The sequence below is a fragment of the Callionymus lyra genome, chromosome 2, assembly GCF_982586985.1.
Source record: "Callionymus lyra chromosome 2, fCalLyr1.hap1.1, whole genome shotgun sequence".
Taxonomy (NCBI): domain Eukaryota; kingdom Metazoa; phylum Chordata; class Actinopteri; order Syngnathiformes; family Callionymidae; genus Callionymus; species Callionymus lyra.
The window spans coordinates 42,359,647-42,374,415 of NC_141819.1; the positions used below are offsets into that span (position 1 = coordinate 42,359,647).

The 14,769-nt window shown below is 36.3% G+C and overlaps 1 protein-coding gene across 1 annotated transcript in view; it reads right to left on the reverse strand.

The window, feature by feature from the left end:
* Positions 1-564: 564 nt before the first annotated feature.
* The window catches only part of ncanb (neurocan b), a 150,623-nt gene continuing 136,418 nt past the window's right edge, over positions 565-14,769 (reverse strand). The window contains exons 12-16 of the mRNA XM_087785370.1: positions 10,139-10,297; positions 6,486-6,568; positions 6,027-6,171; positions 1,514-1,696; positions 565-703 (exon numbers count right to left, since the gene is read on the reverse strand). Coding sequence (XP_087641496.1) covers positions 573-703; positions 1,514-1,696; positions 6,027-6,171; positions 6,486-6,568; positions 10,139-10,297 — 701 coding nt within the window. The 3' untranslated portion in view covers positions 565-572. The remainder of the gene's footprint in view (positions 704-1,513; positions 1,697-6,026; positions 6,172-6,485; positions 6,569-10,138; positions 10,298-14,769) is intronic.

Genomic DNA, 14,769 nt, shown 5'->3' on the forward strand with positions numbered 1-14,769 from the left:
TGTCAGTGCCATCAAAATATTAAATGTAAACAATTTTCAATTGTTGAAACTTTGTTTGTTTGTTTTTTAAATTAATTTAAAAGTGTTGTTTTAAAGTTTTAAAGTGTTGAATTGAATTAACAACAACAACAACAAATCTATCAGTTTGATCAAATAGCTTGGTCCTCTTTTGCTTTCTAAATTGAAACATTTGAAATGTTAAATTCAATATTCCGATAGCACTGTTATACTTAATTATCATGGCTTCAAACCTAATCGGTGAGATTTTAATGCAAACATTTAAATCATGTTGTTTTATGAACAGCTTTCACTAAACCGTCGAAACAAGTTTTTCTTTTTTTTTTTTTATTTAAAAACAGGTCAAAGAGGGGAGGGTTTCACACACAAATATGAGAGTTAAATCAAGTCGAAAGAGTACAAAGGGTTTCGTTATTGTCCTGTTCAGACCTTGCAAGAATGAGGAAGTTCTCGACCAGGAAGGGGTTGAAAAGTTGAGAGAAACTAGAGAGTGACGGAGGAGAAGGAGGCGAGGAAACAGGCAGCAGGAGAGAGAGAAGACGGATGTTTTTGGTTCAGAAGTGGGCGTGTTTGTGGCCCGGCTCGGCCCCGTGGTGCCCTCCTTCCCTGTGGCCGTGTCTCTTGTGCTTCCTGCGCTCCCTCCTTCCCTTGTGGTGGTGGCGGCGGGAGCGGTGGGCTCGTCGGGCTGACAGGAGGAATGGAAAAGCAGAAGGAAAGAAACAAGGGCAGGCGGTTTATTAAGTGGAAGTTAAAGATGACAGTTGACGGACGAGGAAGGATGTGAGTCGGATGAGTCGGTGACAAGGATTTGGATGGACAGTTGAGGTAAAAGCAGATAATAGACGAGGGATGAGAAGAGGGGAAGGTCAAAATACATGTTCTCTGTCCATGCTCTGACTCCCTTCGCCTCAGTGAGGGGAACTATTTAATTCCCTGCTGACCGCCCACCCACACCTGCCAGCAAATCCGCCGCCTGCAGTCAAACACGTCAACCATGTTTTTCTGTCGCGTCAGAGTTCTGGCAACAAGCGATTGTCGGCTGCAGTGGATGATAACATTTACACTCCTTCACAAGATAAAGACGAGCTGAATCTTTATCGCTTCAAACACAAGTGACATTATTTTATGACTTGTGTCACAACAAAGAACAAAAATGTGTTTTGTCCCAGAAAGTTTACCAAAACTTTTTTTTATCAGAGATTTACTTGTATTGTCTCACTGGCTGTCTGTCTGCATTAGACATGGGCAAAGTATGAAGAATAAGTATTATGAAAGTGGCCTCTCTGGTCCTTTGACCTTCCCCCTAAAATCTTCACTGAGAGGTCAGTAGATTACATGATCATTTTCAAGACGGACACAAATACACACACAAATACACATACTATGTACATAAATGATATCCAGAGATAAATAGCTGGTTGAGGCTGAGACACACATGAGTGATGCCAGATTTGACCTGGATGCTGCGATGACTGGCCATCTTGTTTGTACTCACATTTTATGCAGATGATTTTGGGCCGGTCCCACTTGCCGTTGGCACGACACTTGGCGGTGGGAACGTGGCGCTGCAGGAAGCCACCTGCGCACTGGTAGCGCACGACAGTGTGGATGTCATAGTGAGAGCGCTTTCGACCAATCAGGTAGGCGTTATCGACAGGGGGAGGGGCTCCGCAGAGGACTGAGCATAGAAAGAGATACAAGATATTTGTCTCTCATAAATATGATATATTTCAGTCTTCTCTAGTTTAATGAATTCATCTATAAATATTTACTATTATATTTTATTTGTATTCCTATGAAAATAGTATACATGATCAAATAACATGTATAAAGTTCACATGTAACACATAAATGATCAAGGGACATAGATAAAGATAGTCTTGTGTAAAAGCATTTTACACTTACAAGCAAGTAAATAACTAAAACTAAATAAATAATAAACAATAAAAAATACCTTGTGTCTCATTGGTTTTCTTGCCTTTAAGTGTTTGATAGTCTTTTCGATTTTGATTAACATTTTAAGTCCAAACATCATCCATATTTGTTGCACTTTAAACTGATTATTATTCACATAAAGAGTGCAAATGTTAAGCACAGTCCAAATTGGGGTTAAAAATGTGTATTTATTTCCATATTATTTATATATTTATATATTATAAATAAATAATAACTTCACCATGCCAAGACCCCCCAAATCACCATTAGCCTATGGCTGGGTAATTGCAAAACGATTCCAAAAATGTAAAGAAACTTACACTTTGAGCATGTATATCTTTATTTTTATACACTTTAGGATATTTATTATTTGAAAAGCATTTCTGGGTATTGTGCGTCTCCTCTATGAAAACCACTGTACTAGACCACTACTGAATGAAAAAGGTCTTCACACTTTCTTGAACACTTGAGTCCAGAATGAGTTTTATCTGTCTCTCTGGGTCAGGAAGTGTGTGTCTGCTGTCACAGCTTCTGAGACTCTGGTCAAAAGAAACACACTCGCCAAGACATAATAACAACCGTCTGTGAACTGACAGGACGGACAACTGTGAAGAAAACAATCACAGCCATATCAAGATCTGTGTAAACCCTGCTGTCAAAACTGTCTCTGCGGCTGGACGAGTCCTTCAGACGCACCACCAGCTTCTCTCAACTTCACTCTCCTGCACTTCAAGAGTTAATGGAGAGAATAGTTTTTGTTATTTAATTACTTTTGTAGCGAGACGCTTCATTGCTGGTGAGGGTATAATTAACATGTTTTTATTATTTCCCTGTGTCTTTTGTAAAAAGTTATTAAGATATTTCTAATTAGGGGGCAGAACAGGGCAAACCTTAGAGACTGTTGTCAGATACGTTTCTTGGGTGATTAACATTTTTCTACAAGGGTGGTTTTTAATTTTAATTTTATTTTTAATTCTCAATGGTTTCTGCATAATTAGTCTGAGCTGCTGTCGTTTTGATGAGGTTTAAATTAGAATAAAATAAAGTAAACATGACATTGACTGACAAACACATTTTTGTTTTTACTTTTTTGACAGTTTCCAACATAAAAACCTAAATTAAAAGATATTTATATTAAGTACTTCCAAGTACTTAATAATAATTAAAATTAGGGTTGTCTAAAATTATCTACTCCATACTGATACTGGGGAAAATATTCGACACTAAATGTGTCAGCCTATTATAAAGCTATCTTCAATTAATTCTATTCAAATAATGTATGGCATGGATAGTTTTATTTCTAAAACAGACTGTAGATAATATGGACGTTGTATCGGTGATGTTACTACGCTGTTACTAACATGCAGTTTTGACCAGTTAAGTTTACCACCCCCCTTATTGAGAAACTGATAACAGGGAATGGTAGAAAGAGAAAAAAAAACACCTCTGTACAGTTTGTTCTGATTATAAGTGTTTCTTAACCTGGTTGTAAATATGTTTTTTAATGGTATGAAATGTTTTTTTGGGCTGGTCAAGGACACTTGATAAACTGCAGTTTTGGGTTTTTGTGTATTTGTTTCACTTTTAAAAAACAGATGTTAGTCCTCGGTGCAAAGGACTGTAGAAGTTTAGCTTCTCTTTAAGAAGTTTAGCATCAGATTTGGTCCCAGAAATAAATTAAAACATTATCCATCCATATCTAACCCATGAGATGTGCGGCTTCTGCTATTGTGTTTTAATTAATCAAATGTCAACTCTGGATTAATCTCAAGAGTTTCTACGTAATCGGAATATATCGTCTTTTATCCAGCGTATTATCATAGTGCTAACATTATCAGGGTAACAAATAAAAACACATTTTTAATTTAGAAAATGTATTTTGAATTATTGTAATCAGAATATCGATGTCTGAAAATCAAAAGCAGACAAATATTTTAACCCTTTTCTTATCGCTGGGCCCTGGAGAACCAAAAACAAAAGGGTTTGTGGTATTCCCTGTCTTGCATCTGTTTTAACTCTTTGCTCTTGTAGATCTAACACAGGAGCTCAGTGAAACATTTCCAATATCCTCAAAGATCATCATGTACACAACTTGTATGCAAATAAGGAAATTGAAATGTTAATTCCAGCCATTCAACATTCTGATGACACTAATCTATTTCCATAAAGTTTCCACGTCTTCTATCTTGTATTAAAGAAATCTGGATGTATCGTCATAACACACTGTGTGTCCTATGACTGGGTTAATTATGAAAACATGAATTATGTCACCACGTACAGACTTATGAACTCATGATGTGGCTAAATATCACTGAGACTCAAGACATGATGATTCTCAGTCTGGCCTTCAGCCTGTTTTCAAGCTGAGATTAACGTATTTATCCTTTGCTCCAGGCAATGTTTTGAGGATGCTGCCAAAATACCAAGATTTTTTTCTTCCACATGCTGCAACACCTTCCTACGCCTGTCCTCTTATCGCCGATCTATGTGCAAGTGTAGGATAAACACCTTTTTGAGCAGAGAACCTCCGGAGGCGAGCAGCCATATTATAGCCGCTATTAAGTTGCCTAACTTTGATTTCAAACACATAAAAAGTCAATTTCCACATATTTCTTGTAGGTCGCTGGTTGGTGAGAATCTGCAATAACATGCATGAGGAACTTTTGGAGGTGATGGGAAAAGAAGCCATAATGAGATTGAACGTGAACTGATTAAAGAGTTCTAATCTCAGGTGTGTAATGTACGACGAGTAAAGGACGACAGCAGCGCCATGTTCAGAAACAATTTGAGGAGGAGGGGTCGATGGGAACACTAGGGAGCTCCTTTGAATAAAGTCGTGGACCAGATGAGCTTCGAATACCTTGGAAATGTTTCACTGAGTTCCTTTTTATTTGTGTTTGATCTTCAAGACCATGTGCGTTGTATAAAGTGTCTATCTCCAAGGGTCTTCAGTGTTGAATCCCTTTTCTTCTTGGCTCTCATGCATCCTCACATGGAGCACCACAGTCTGACTCCAGACCGAGGGTTCCTAACTTTTGCATTGTCTCCCAGACTCAATCGTGCTTAATGGCGTGAGAAGGCTCGGATAAGAAGGGTTCGGATAAGAATGTGTCAACGTTTTTGACACAGTGGACCAGTTAAATGCTGGCATTTATTTCCATAGACCAGCACTTAATTTGTGCAGATAAAAAGCAACAACAAAAAAATGTTAGAAACCTTTTGTGTATTAATGCATCTCTCCAAAAGCATGTATCAGAGGAAGAAAAAGGTGATATAGATTTTGTGTTTCACTCATTTTCCCGATAGTTTACAGGTTTATTCTTTTAGGAAATGTCAACAAATGTAGAATTGTGACATGTGCATCTTGACAAAAGTCACAGACTGATTTCAGTTCAGATATAAAGTGGCTATTTTCTCCAAATAATAAAAAACATTTCAGACTGTATAATTACTACAAAAGAAATTAGATAAAGCGTGTGGTTAGAGACCACTGTTTTTATATGTGTAAATCTTATTAAAAGACATATTCATCAGATGTTTATGTAATTTTAACCTGAAACAGAACAAGACGCATATTTCAAACCTACCTAACTGGTGATCAATAAAATGTGTGTCTAATAAAATTAATTTGCTTTCTAAAAAAAAATGAACACAAGCTCTTAGTAAAGTGCTACTAAAGGTACAAAGATAATCGTCGAATTAATTCAAAAGTTTATTTAAAGAAGGCTTACTAAACTAACTCTTCCACCATGCTGAATGATTCTCGTCTGGTTGCCAGATTTCTTTCAAAGCAGATTTCCAGCCAGTAGCACAACAGCAACTTTTCTGCATCTTTAGCCCATTTTATTTTCCTTTTCAATAATTTCAGTGGCTTTAACACAAGTACTTTTTAGACGCCTCCGCCGTTTTGAGAGGTCCAGTACTTAATTTGATATTGTAAGCAAGAACACTGAGACTGTACCTTTTTTATTTTTCTTGTGTGGGTGTCGTAACAGTTTTGACATTCATTTTTAAAGGAACTTATTCATAGTTTATCTGCCTAACTAAACCTCACCACATTTTTTTTCACTCACCTGTTCCTTTCTTGCAGACGTAGGGCAGATTGTAGTTACACGGTACGTCATTCCATTTGCCGTTCTCGTGCGCGATCATGACCACGCAGTCCTCGCCTCCGGCGAAGAAGTTATCCGGTTGGTTTTCTCGCCAGTTCTCATATTGCTGCAGGATTCAGATACTGATGAGTCAACATGTTTTTTAAATAAAAAAAAAAAAGCTTAATTTTCTAAAACAGTGATAAGACTAGGCTGCAGAGTTCTACCACACAAGTTATAAAGAGTTAGCGGAAAAATGTAATAAAAAAGAAAGGCTAGGAGGAAAACATTGTTAGCATTTAAAATAGTTAAAACTCCACCGTATTTTTTACATTCAATAACTATCAGAAATGCAATATACAAAGAAACAGAAAGCTTATTCATCACGAAAAATGTGTTTCTCTGCACAGCCTGGATGAAAGTGGTTCAATGTTCGCTCACCAGATCCATCTTGTCGGTCCACTGGAAGTCGTCCTCCACTGTGCGATCGTTCAGCCCGATCCAGGTGTTGTCGTGACCCAGACCTGAAAAGAACCAGACAGAGAAAATAAATGATGATGCTTCATCACACTTTAAATTAAGAAACTAAAAATCAAATAAATACTGAGACCACAAAAAATAATCACTGTAGAACATTCCTTTATCAGGAAAGCTACCTGGAACTCTTTTCTATTATTTCAGGATAAAAAAAATCAAAGATTCATGGCATAGAACGTAAGGGAGCAAAACATATCATCACTTTACTGGATACTTTTATCAGTTCATTAAGACACTTTTTGGATCAGGACTTATTTGTGAACGTCACTCTCGTGCCTCTAAAAGTTGGATCTTGAGAAATGTTCAGCCTTGAGTACAGATTATCTGCCGTGTGGTCTCCTCCCAACTGTTCATGGCTGCTAATCCACACAAGGAAGCAGGCCAGGTGGCATCCGGAGCAGACGTGGGCCTTTTGTCTGCCAGCTTTACATTTTGTGTTAATTATGAAACTAGACAACATTGAAAAACTGAGAAATATTCCAACTTTTTTGTTATTTCAATATTTTGTGTTCATGTTTTAACTTATTGCATAATAACTAGGGATGCACTGAAATTTTGATGACCAAGTGGCCAAAAGTGGGGGTTTTCGGTGTTAATAGTGTTTTTCTACCAAAACCCCATGACTGAAACAAGATTACGTAAACTAATATACTATAAAAATATAATATTTTGAAATTTTGTATTGTTTTTTTTTGGGTCCTTGATTTTATCTTTTGTAATTGCAACACGTTTATTTTAGTGAGATAAATATTGAAGCCATGAGTCCAATGGTGCTTTTTAATGAACTAGTAATGGTTTCGGTTTTTTAGTTTGGCCAAGAATCTTCACTTCACTGCTTTGTTTTCTTGATCCTTTGATTCCTTGATTCTTCTTTAACATAACTCAGGTTCATTTTTTTTATTTTCAGTTTCACCACATGAAGCAATAAAACAACAAGACCTTGGACTACTATAATTTTTAGTCATTCGTTTTCATCATTTTATGTTCATCTCCAGGTTTCTCAATAGGAAATGAAACTCCCCTCAGTTCTCATCTTTCTTCTTGCATCAGCGCTGAACAAGTATTCACAGTCGATACTGGACCAGTAGTATTCATGCCGACAAATGGTGTGGCCGACATAAACCCAGAATGTGACTGCAACTTTGCACAGAAATAGAACTTTCAAACCGTAGAAATGTGGACAGCCTACAAGGCATCTGCGTGTCTGTGTAAAAATAGATTAAAACTAAATAAAACGTCTTTTCTACTAGCATGCAGAGAGTAGCCGGGCCACAGATGTCTCTGGCAGATGACAGAACTCATCACTCTGTCTAAAGGCCATTTGTTTGAGGAATCTCTGTCTTGCTCATTTCATGGGAAGCACTGAAGAATATTTGCTGTATTGAATTTATCTGTCGTCTCCTTTCCCTTTGACCTTCTTCTACACATCCTCCATAACCTTATTATTTATGGCCATCCAACATTCTTCACTCGATCTTTTAAAACCTGTCTGCTCTGTTATGATTGGTCAGACATACATACAGTACATCAAGTGTGTGTTGCATATAGACGTGTGGTATGTGTTTCTCACACATACCAAGCTGCCTAAAGATGACGTCACTTAATTCAAATTAGGGATATAGCAAACTTTTTCAAGAAGGTTTCCATCCGACATGAAACTAATTTTCCATACTTCCAACAAACAAAATAAAAATGTGTAAATATGTTTTCATAATTTGTACATTTGTACATGTGATTGAAGAGTTTAAAAAAAATGTCTTTGTTTGTTTTAATTATTTGTATATTTGTGTACATTATTTTAAGTTAGTTTCAGTGTTTTTAAATTTGTGTAAATTATTTAATTAATATTCGTTTCAATTATTGTACATTTGTAATAATATGTCTACATTCTTTTCAGTGACTGTAAATTTGTATCAAGGTTGGTAAATATGTTTGAAAGTTTGTAATTTTGGTTTGATTTTCCAAGCCACCTTAGAATTGTTTTTACAATATAGCAACATTAAAATTGCTATTAAAGTTATTTGAAAACTCATAAATATAAAGTGACACCAAATATTTTCGTCAATCTGTTTTCAAGCTTGTGAGTGAAAGTATGAGTGTGTGAGCTTGCCTCGGCGTGCACATAAGTAATGGAGGATTGTGAAGAACATTAATATCAGGCCCATTAATCATTCTAATGACTGCGATCTTCTGAGTGCAGGGGGAGCAATGTCCATTTTTGAGGCAATTTAGCAGAACTTTTGGTAACTGCAGGCATGTAGAGGACAGACAGGAGGAAGATGGATGGTTCAGGTCTGGCATGTGGCCGAGACAGAAGGTGGATCCGATATTACGCAGGCTGGCTGATAGCGAACTGGCGTCATTACAACAGTTAAGAAGGAGTCACTGATGGTTGATGAGCATATGGATATTATCATGTTAACGTGGCTTGGCTCACAGCAGCTAAACTCTCCGGCCAAATTTTTAAGTGCACAATGAATTGCCAGCAGAATTGATGCCCATCATAAAAGTGAAGTGAAGCTATGTTTCATTCTCCTTCCCCAACGGAGATGTTTGAGGAGATGATTTTCTCTCCTCACCTCACGTGTGGAAGCATTGAGACATTATCATCCATGAAATCTGACTTTCTTCTTAGCTTTAAGATTTATTTTGTGTTGTGTTTAATTAATATACTGTAAATAAACTATTTATCAGTTGAAATTAAACAATTATGAATATTCCCAAAAATCTTGAACTGTAATCAAACCATTTTCAACTTGATTAAACCATTTTCAACTGTAATCAAACAATTTTAAATTTGATTAGACAATCTTCAACTGTAATCAAACGATTTTAAACTTTCATCAGGGTTCAGATTTCACCGTGGCACCCTGGCCAGTGAATGTACTTGCCTTGACTGTCCTTGGTTTTTAATTTGTTAATAAATACTGGTAACGTAATTGTTTCGTCGAATGAACATAAAAAATCGTCCCGACTTGACAGTTATTTAACACTTTCAACTGTTCAATATCTAACAGTAAAAGGTAAACAATACAGGCGCAGCCAATTTTCTTTTTTTTTTAGGTACGTTTATTTAATTGTTTAAATGCAGTGCTAAAAGTATTTCGTTTAAAAATATTATGCATTGTTTGTTTTATATATAAATATATATACTGTATATATATATATATATATATATATATATATATACTCACTTGCCCTCACTTCGAAAGACATGTTTGCCTTGGTGACATTCCACTGCCTTGGTGCCATAAAAAGTATGCTCTTCTTTAAGGCAACACTTGCCTTGACCTTAAAAAGTTTAAATCTGAAGCCAGTGTTCAACAATTTTCAACTGTATTAAAACTATTTTCAAGTGTAATCAAACTATTTTGATCTGTAATTAAACAATTTTCTGAAATCTAATAAAAATGTATAAAAGATAAAAGGAGCTTCCCTCATGTCAAATGGCGTAATTAGAAATGTATTGCCATGCAATGAGAACAAATGCTGACAGTCATGCTGTGTTCCTGCCAAATCCTTCCCTGTTATCTCCCCCCCTCTCCTTGTTTACACACCTCTGATGAAGTTCTGCTCAGCGAGGCTGTGGATGCTGGCCAGATGACCACTGTGTTCTCTGCAGTCCTTCTCTGCATCCTCCCAGGTGTGTCTGCGGCTGAAGTATCTGTAGCAGTGACCATGGTACTTCCTCCAGGTGTGTTCACAGCCTTCAGTGTCTGGGATGGACAGAAGGATGAAAAACACATGAATAATTGTTCATTCACTCACACACAACACCAACTATGGAGAACAATAAATGTGTTTTAACGGCATTTTGGTTCTCTTGATACTTAATCAACGGTAATCAAACATTGTTTACTATGTTCAAACAGTAATCAGCTCTAATGAAGCAATTTTCAACGTTAATCAAACAATTTTAACAGCAAAGTCAATTCAAGAATAGATTAAAACAACGATCCTCCAACGTGCAATATAGTAATAATTAATTATGTTTTTGTCTTACTAAGTGTAATTGGGCAGTATCAAGCCTGGTAACACTGGATCAACTACTAATTTAAAAATAATTTAAACTCTATATTTTTTTCCGAGCTGACATAATATGATTTAGAATTTTTGATCTGTCACTAGTGCATATCGGACCTTTTTTTAAAAAAAAAATAGCACATATTTTAGTTGACAAATCAACTCTCAGTATTACACATTTTTACACACGTGTATCTTTCTGTTGCTCACCGTCACTAACAAGATGAGTGCAACTCTTGCTCAGACAAATATGAAGCCACACCAGTAAATTGGGCCTCATTGGGCTCCTGCTTAGTATGCAGAGTGATGCTATTTGGCCAGAGCAATGAAGAAGAGGACTGGGAACGCGTTATGAAAATTTCAAGTGTAATATAAATGCTGTAAAACTTTTATGCTGCTCTCAGAGAAGGTCTTTACTACATTCATGCATCCGTGAGGGGATCAGATATACTTGCTCAATATACTACATGGTCAGTCATGATCGGGGATCAACGTCACATAATTTAGTTAATTTATTAATTAGCTTGATAAAGTCTTCATGGTCAGGTTTGTGTACTTATAATGATCACATAACCACCTACATGGTCACATGATCCACCCATTTGTATTGAACCAAACCATTGGTTTCTGTACATGTGTTTGTGAGTGTGTCTTTCTCTGTGTGTGTTTATGTGCTTGTGTATGTTTATGTGTTTATTTGTTTTGTGTTATTGTTTGTAGTTTTTGCGTGTTTTTATCTCTCTGTGTTTGTGTCTTTTTGAGTATAATTGTGTGTGCCTCTCTCTGTGATTCTGTGTTTTTATTATGTGTCTGCTTCTGTGTGTGTGTTTCTGTCTGTGGTTTGTGTGTGTTTGCTGGAGTGTGCATTTGTGTTTGTTTATATACACATATGTATTGGCGATTGTTCTCAACCTATGCCTAAATCATCAGGAAGTTACATTTACTCTTTGAAAGATTGAATTGTTATTGATTTAAAGTTTTTTTTACGTGTGTGTTTAAATGTCTGTGTTTGTTTCTCTAAGTGTGCATGTGTGTGAGTGCCTAGCTTTGTGTTTTTGATTCTCTTTTTGTGTTCATGCGTGTATGTGTTAGTTTTTCTGGGTGTGTTTTTGTCTGTGTGTTTGCATGTGTGTGTTTGTGTGTTATTATGTTTGTGTAACTGTGTAGAATTAAAAAAAAAAAAAAATTCACAATGTTTCCTTGTTAACCGATTTATTTACTATCAAATCATCATTCAAATTCGAACTTTACTCAAAGCTCTGTTTAACGGAGAGAAGAAAGATTTTCAATTTCAAACAGAATCAGATCCATTTGGAGATTTCATTGCGCTCGTCTGTTTACTAAAGGGACCGACCTAACTAACTGCTGCCATCATTTTCCCGCTGACTGCTAAAGTGTGTGATGAAACTTGGAAGCGTTCATCCTGAAGTGTTTACCCACATGGCATCCTTGTACAAACACCAGGAGCCGGTTTGGCTGCTGAAGGTGCAGGATTGGCTGTTATCTTGTGCAGCAGGGACAGTAGGTGTCGCACACGTATACAGGAAAACACACACAAACACATTAATAAATAAACACACACACACACACACACACCTCCTGGATCACACACATTTCCTAGCCTGGCTGATAAAGAGAAGTGGGTCAGGAAAATGTCTTAAACACTAGATGCTGGAACGCAAATACATTTTTTTCCTGCCTAGTGATCAAAGGAAAATAACATAAAATTGACAGATATTTCAGCCTGAGCTGTTTCATCATCTTCTCTATTTTTATGCTTCTAAACAACATGTAAAACATTTTTCTTTTTTAAATCTTTGATAAATAGAGAAATGATGAATACAGATAGATAAATATAACAGTGTTTCCTTAGTAAAATTCATTGTTGTTGTCAGTTGAATGGTGGTCCTGCTTTTCAAAAAAAAAAAAAAAATGGGAAAGGTTTTGTATTGACATACTTCATAAGGGTATGACGTTCACTTATCAACCTCCTGTGTTGGGCTGATTATTTTTCTGTTTTTCAGTATCATTGTGTTTCTTTTTTCAAGCTTTCATGGAATTGTTTTGTTTTTCATTGATTCATTCGTTAATTTTCTATGCTGCTTATTGTGGATGGTCGGGGTTGTAGCCTATCCAAGTTTCTTTGGGCAAGAGGCAGGGGACACCCTGGACAGGACACCAGTCTTTTGCAGGGCACACAAAGACATTCAACCATTCACAAACACTCATATTTACGGACAATTTCCTAATCAACCTCTGTATGTTTTTCGATTGTGGGAGGAAACCAGAGTGAACACAGAAAGCTCACATGTTGGCTCCCTTCGACCTGGAGGAGAACCAGCAACCATCTTGCTGTGAGGTGATCACGCTAACCACTCTGTTCCATTTGTTTTTTTTTCAGTCTTTTATTATTTTTTGCTTCGTTATTTCAAACATATTTAATTCGGAATTATTGAAATACTTGGAAATCCCATGCGCCTTAATGTGAGCATATCCAAAAACATCAGACAGTTTTCTGAGGTACAAATCATTCTAAAACACTATTTTCTTTATATTCTTAAAACAATCCCTCTAATTGTATGATGAGGAAATTAAATCCTAAAACAACACGTCTTTGATGAATTGTTCATAGGTTAAGATTAAACAAGGCAAGGATATTTGCTAATAAAAATTCATGAGAAATTCAACATTCATTCTAGTGTTGAAAGGTGTGTTGCTGACTCTCTCCAGTAGCAGCCAGTGTGATAAAGTTTTGTCAGAAGAGTCAGAAGAGTATGTAGGCAGAATAATCCTTATAATTCTTGCGTGTGGGATTGGGATGTTCACTGTATGTGCATCAGTATTAGTGTGGCGTTGAGCATCTGTGGGAGTGTGTGGGTGTGAAAACTCAGATAGAAGGCAGGTTTTTGCATATTCTGAATTTCCCTGTGATTTATAAGCACGACCCTGCCTGCAGGTGCGAAAGTGCGAAACATTCTGTGAGTGTAACCTACAGTAGAGCAAAATTCCCCCATTTAGATTAACATGAAGAATGTTACCACAGATTTACACCTAAAGGTGTTTTCTTTCCAGAGAGCGATGAGTTTGATGCTTTGTTATAAATGGGTTGTTGTTGCGTATTTTGATGGTTAACTTACGTTCCTGTTTTTATTTAAATAAATAAATAAAATAATTACATCATTTTTCTGTTTTATTGGCCGGTGTGGTTTTGTTTGACATCATGTATTTCCAACTAATATGTTTTCTGAATTTATTGAGATACAATTGAAATCCCACAAATTCCAACAGGACTCCTTTTTAATGAAAAACAGAAACTTATATTCATGAAAAATAATTATTATGCTTTTTTAATGTTAATTTGTTTCTAGTTTTTTGTGCATATTATCATTTATTTTTGTGCTTATTATATTTATATTTTGGTTCTATATTTTCTGTTTACATGTAAATTTTCTGTCTTTAATGCAATTTATTTTTCCGTTTTTGAGCTAATAATTGTTCTGTTTTTTTGTTGCTTATATTTATTCTGTCTTTCTTGAAAATGTATGTTTCTGTTCTCAGTGCTACTTATATATAAAAATGATTTTGACAAAAAAATATAATTTATATTATATATAAATGTTATTTTAATTAAAATTAATTTCCAAAATCACCGAACGCACTAGGCTCCTCACCACACATTTACTGAGAGGGCAAAAATAAGGCGCCACTGCTTTTGCTGTGAGTCCGGGGTTAGCTGTCATGCAAATAAGAAAATAAAATATTCACAACTCGAAGAGAAAGAAGAATGAAAAAGAGAAACAGAGGAATAGAGGGACCATGTGTTCTCTTCCTCTGATCTTCAGTTGGCTAATTTACTCTCCCAGAGGCTGACAGTGAGGCTCAAAGCTCGACATCACATCAGCCTCGTCAAATATTTAGACATTATTCAACTTGTCCTCCTTTTTGCTTCGTCACACTGGAGATGTCAATATTCCAAATGCAACGTGAGTTTAGGGAGAGAAGAGACTCTTGAATGTGCTGGTTTATCAGCGTTTTTAACAAGAGTAATGAAATGAATGTTTTGACTCTGGAGAGCGTGTGTTGCCTTCTTCACCCCTGCGAGCGTCTCTGAGAGCTGACAGCTCAGTGAGCATCTGTCCGGAGCGAGAGGACGTGTTAAAGAGAG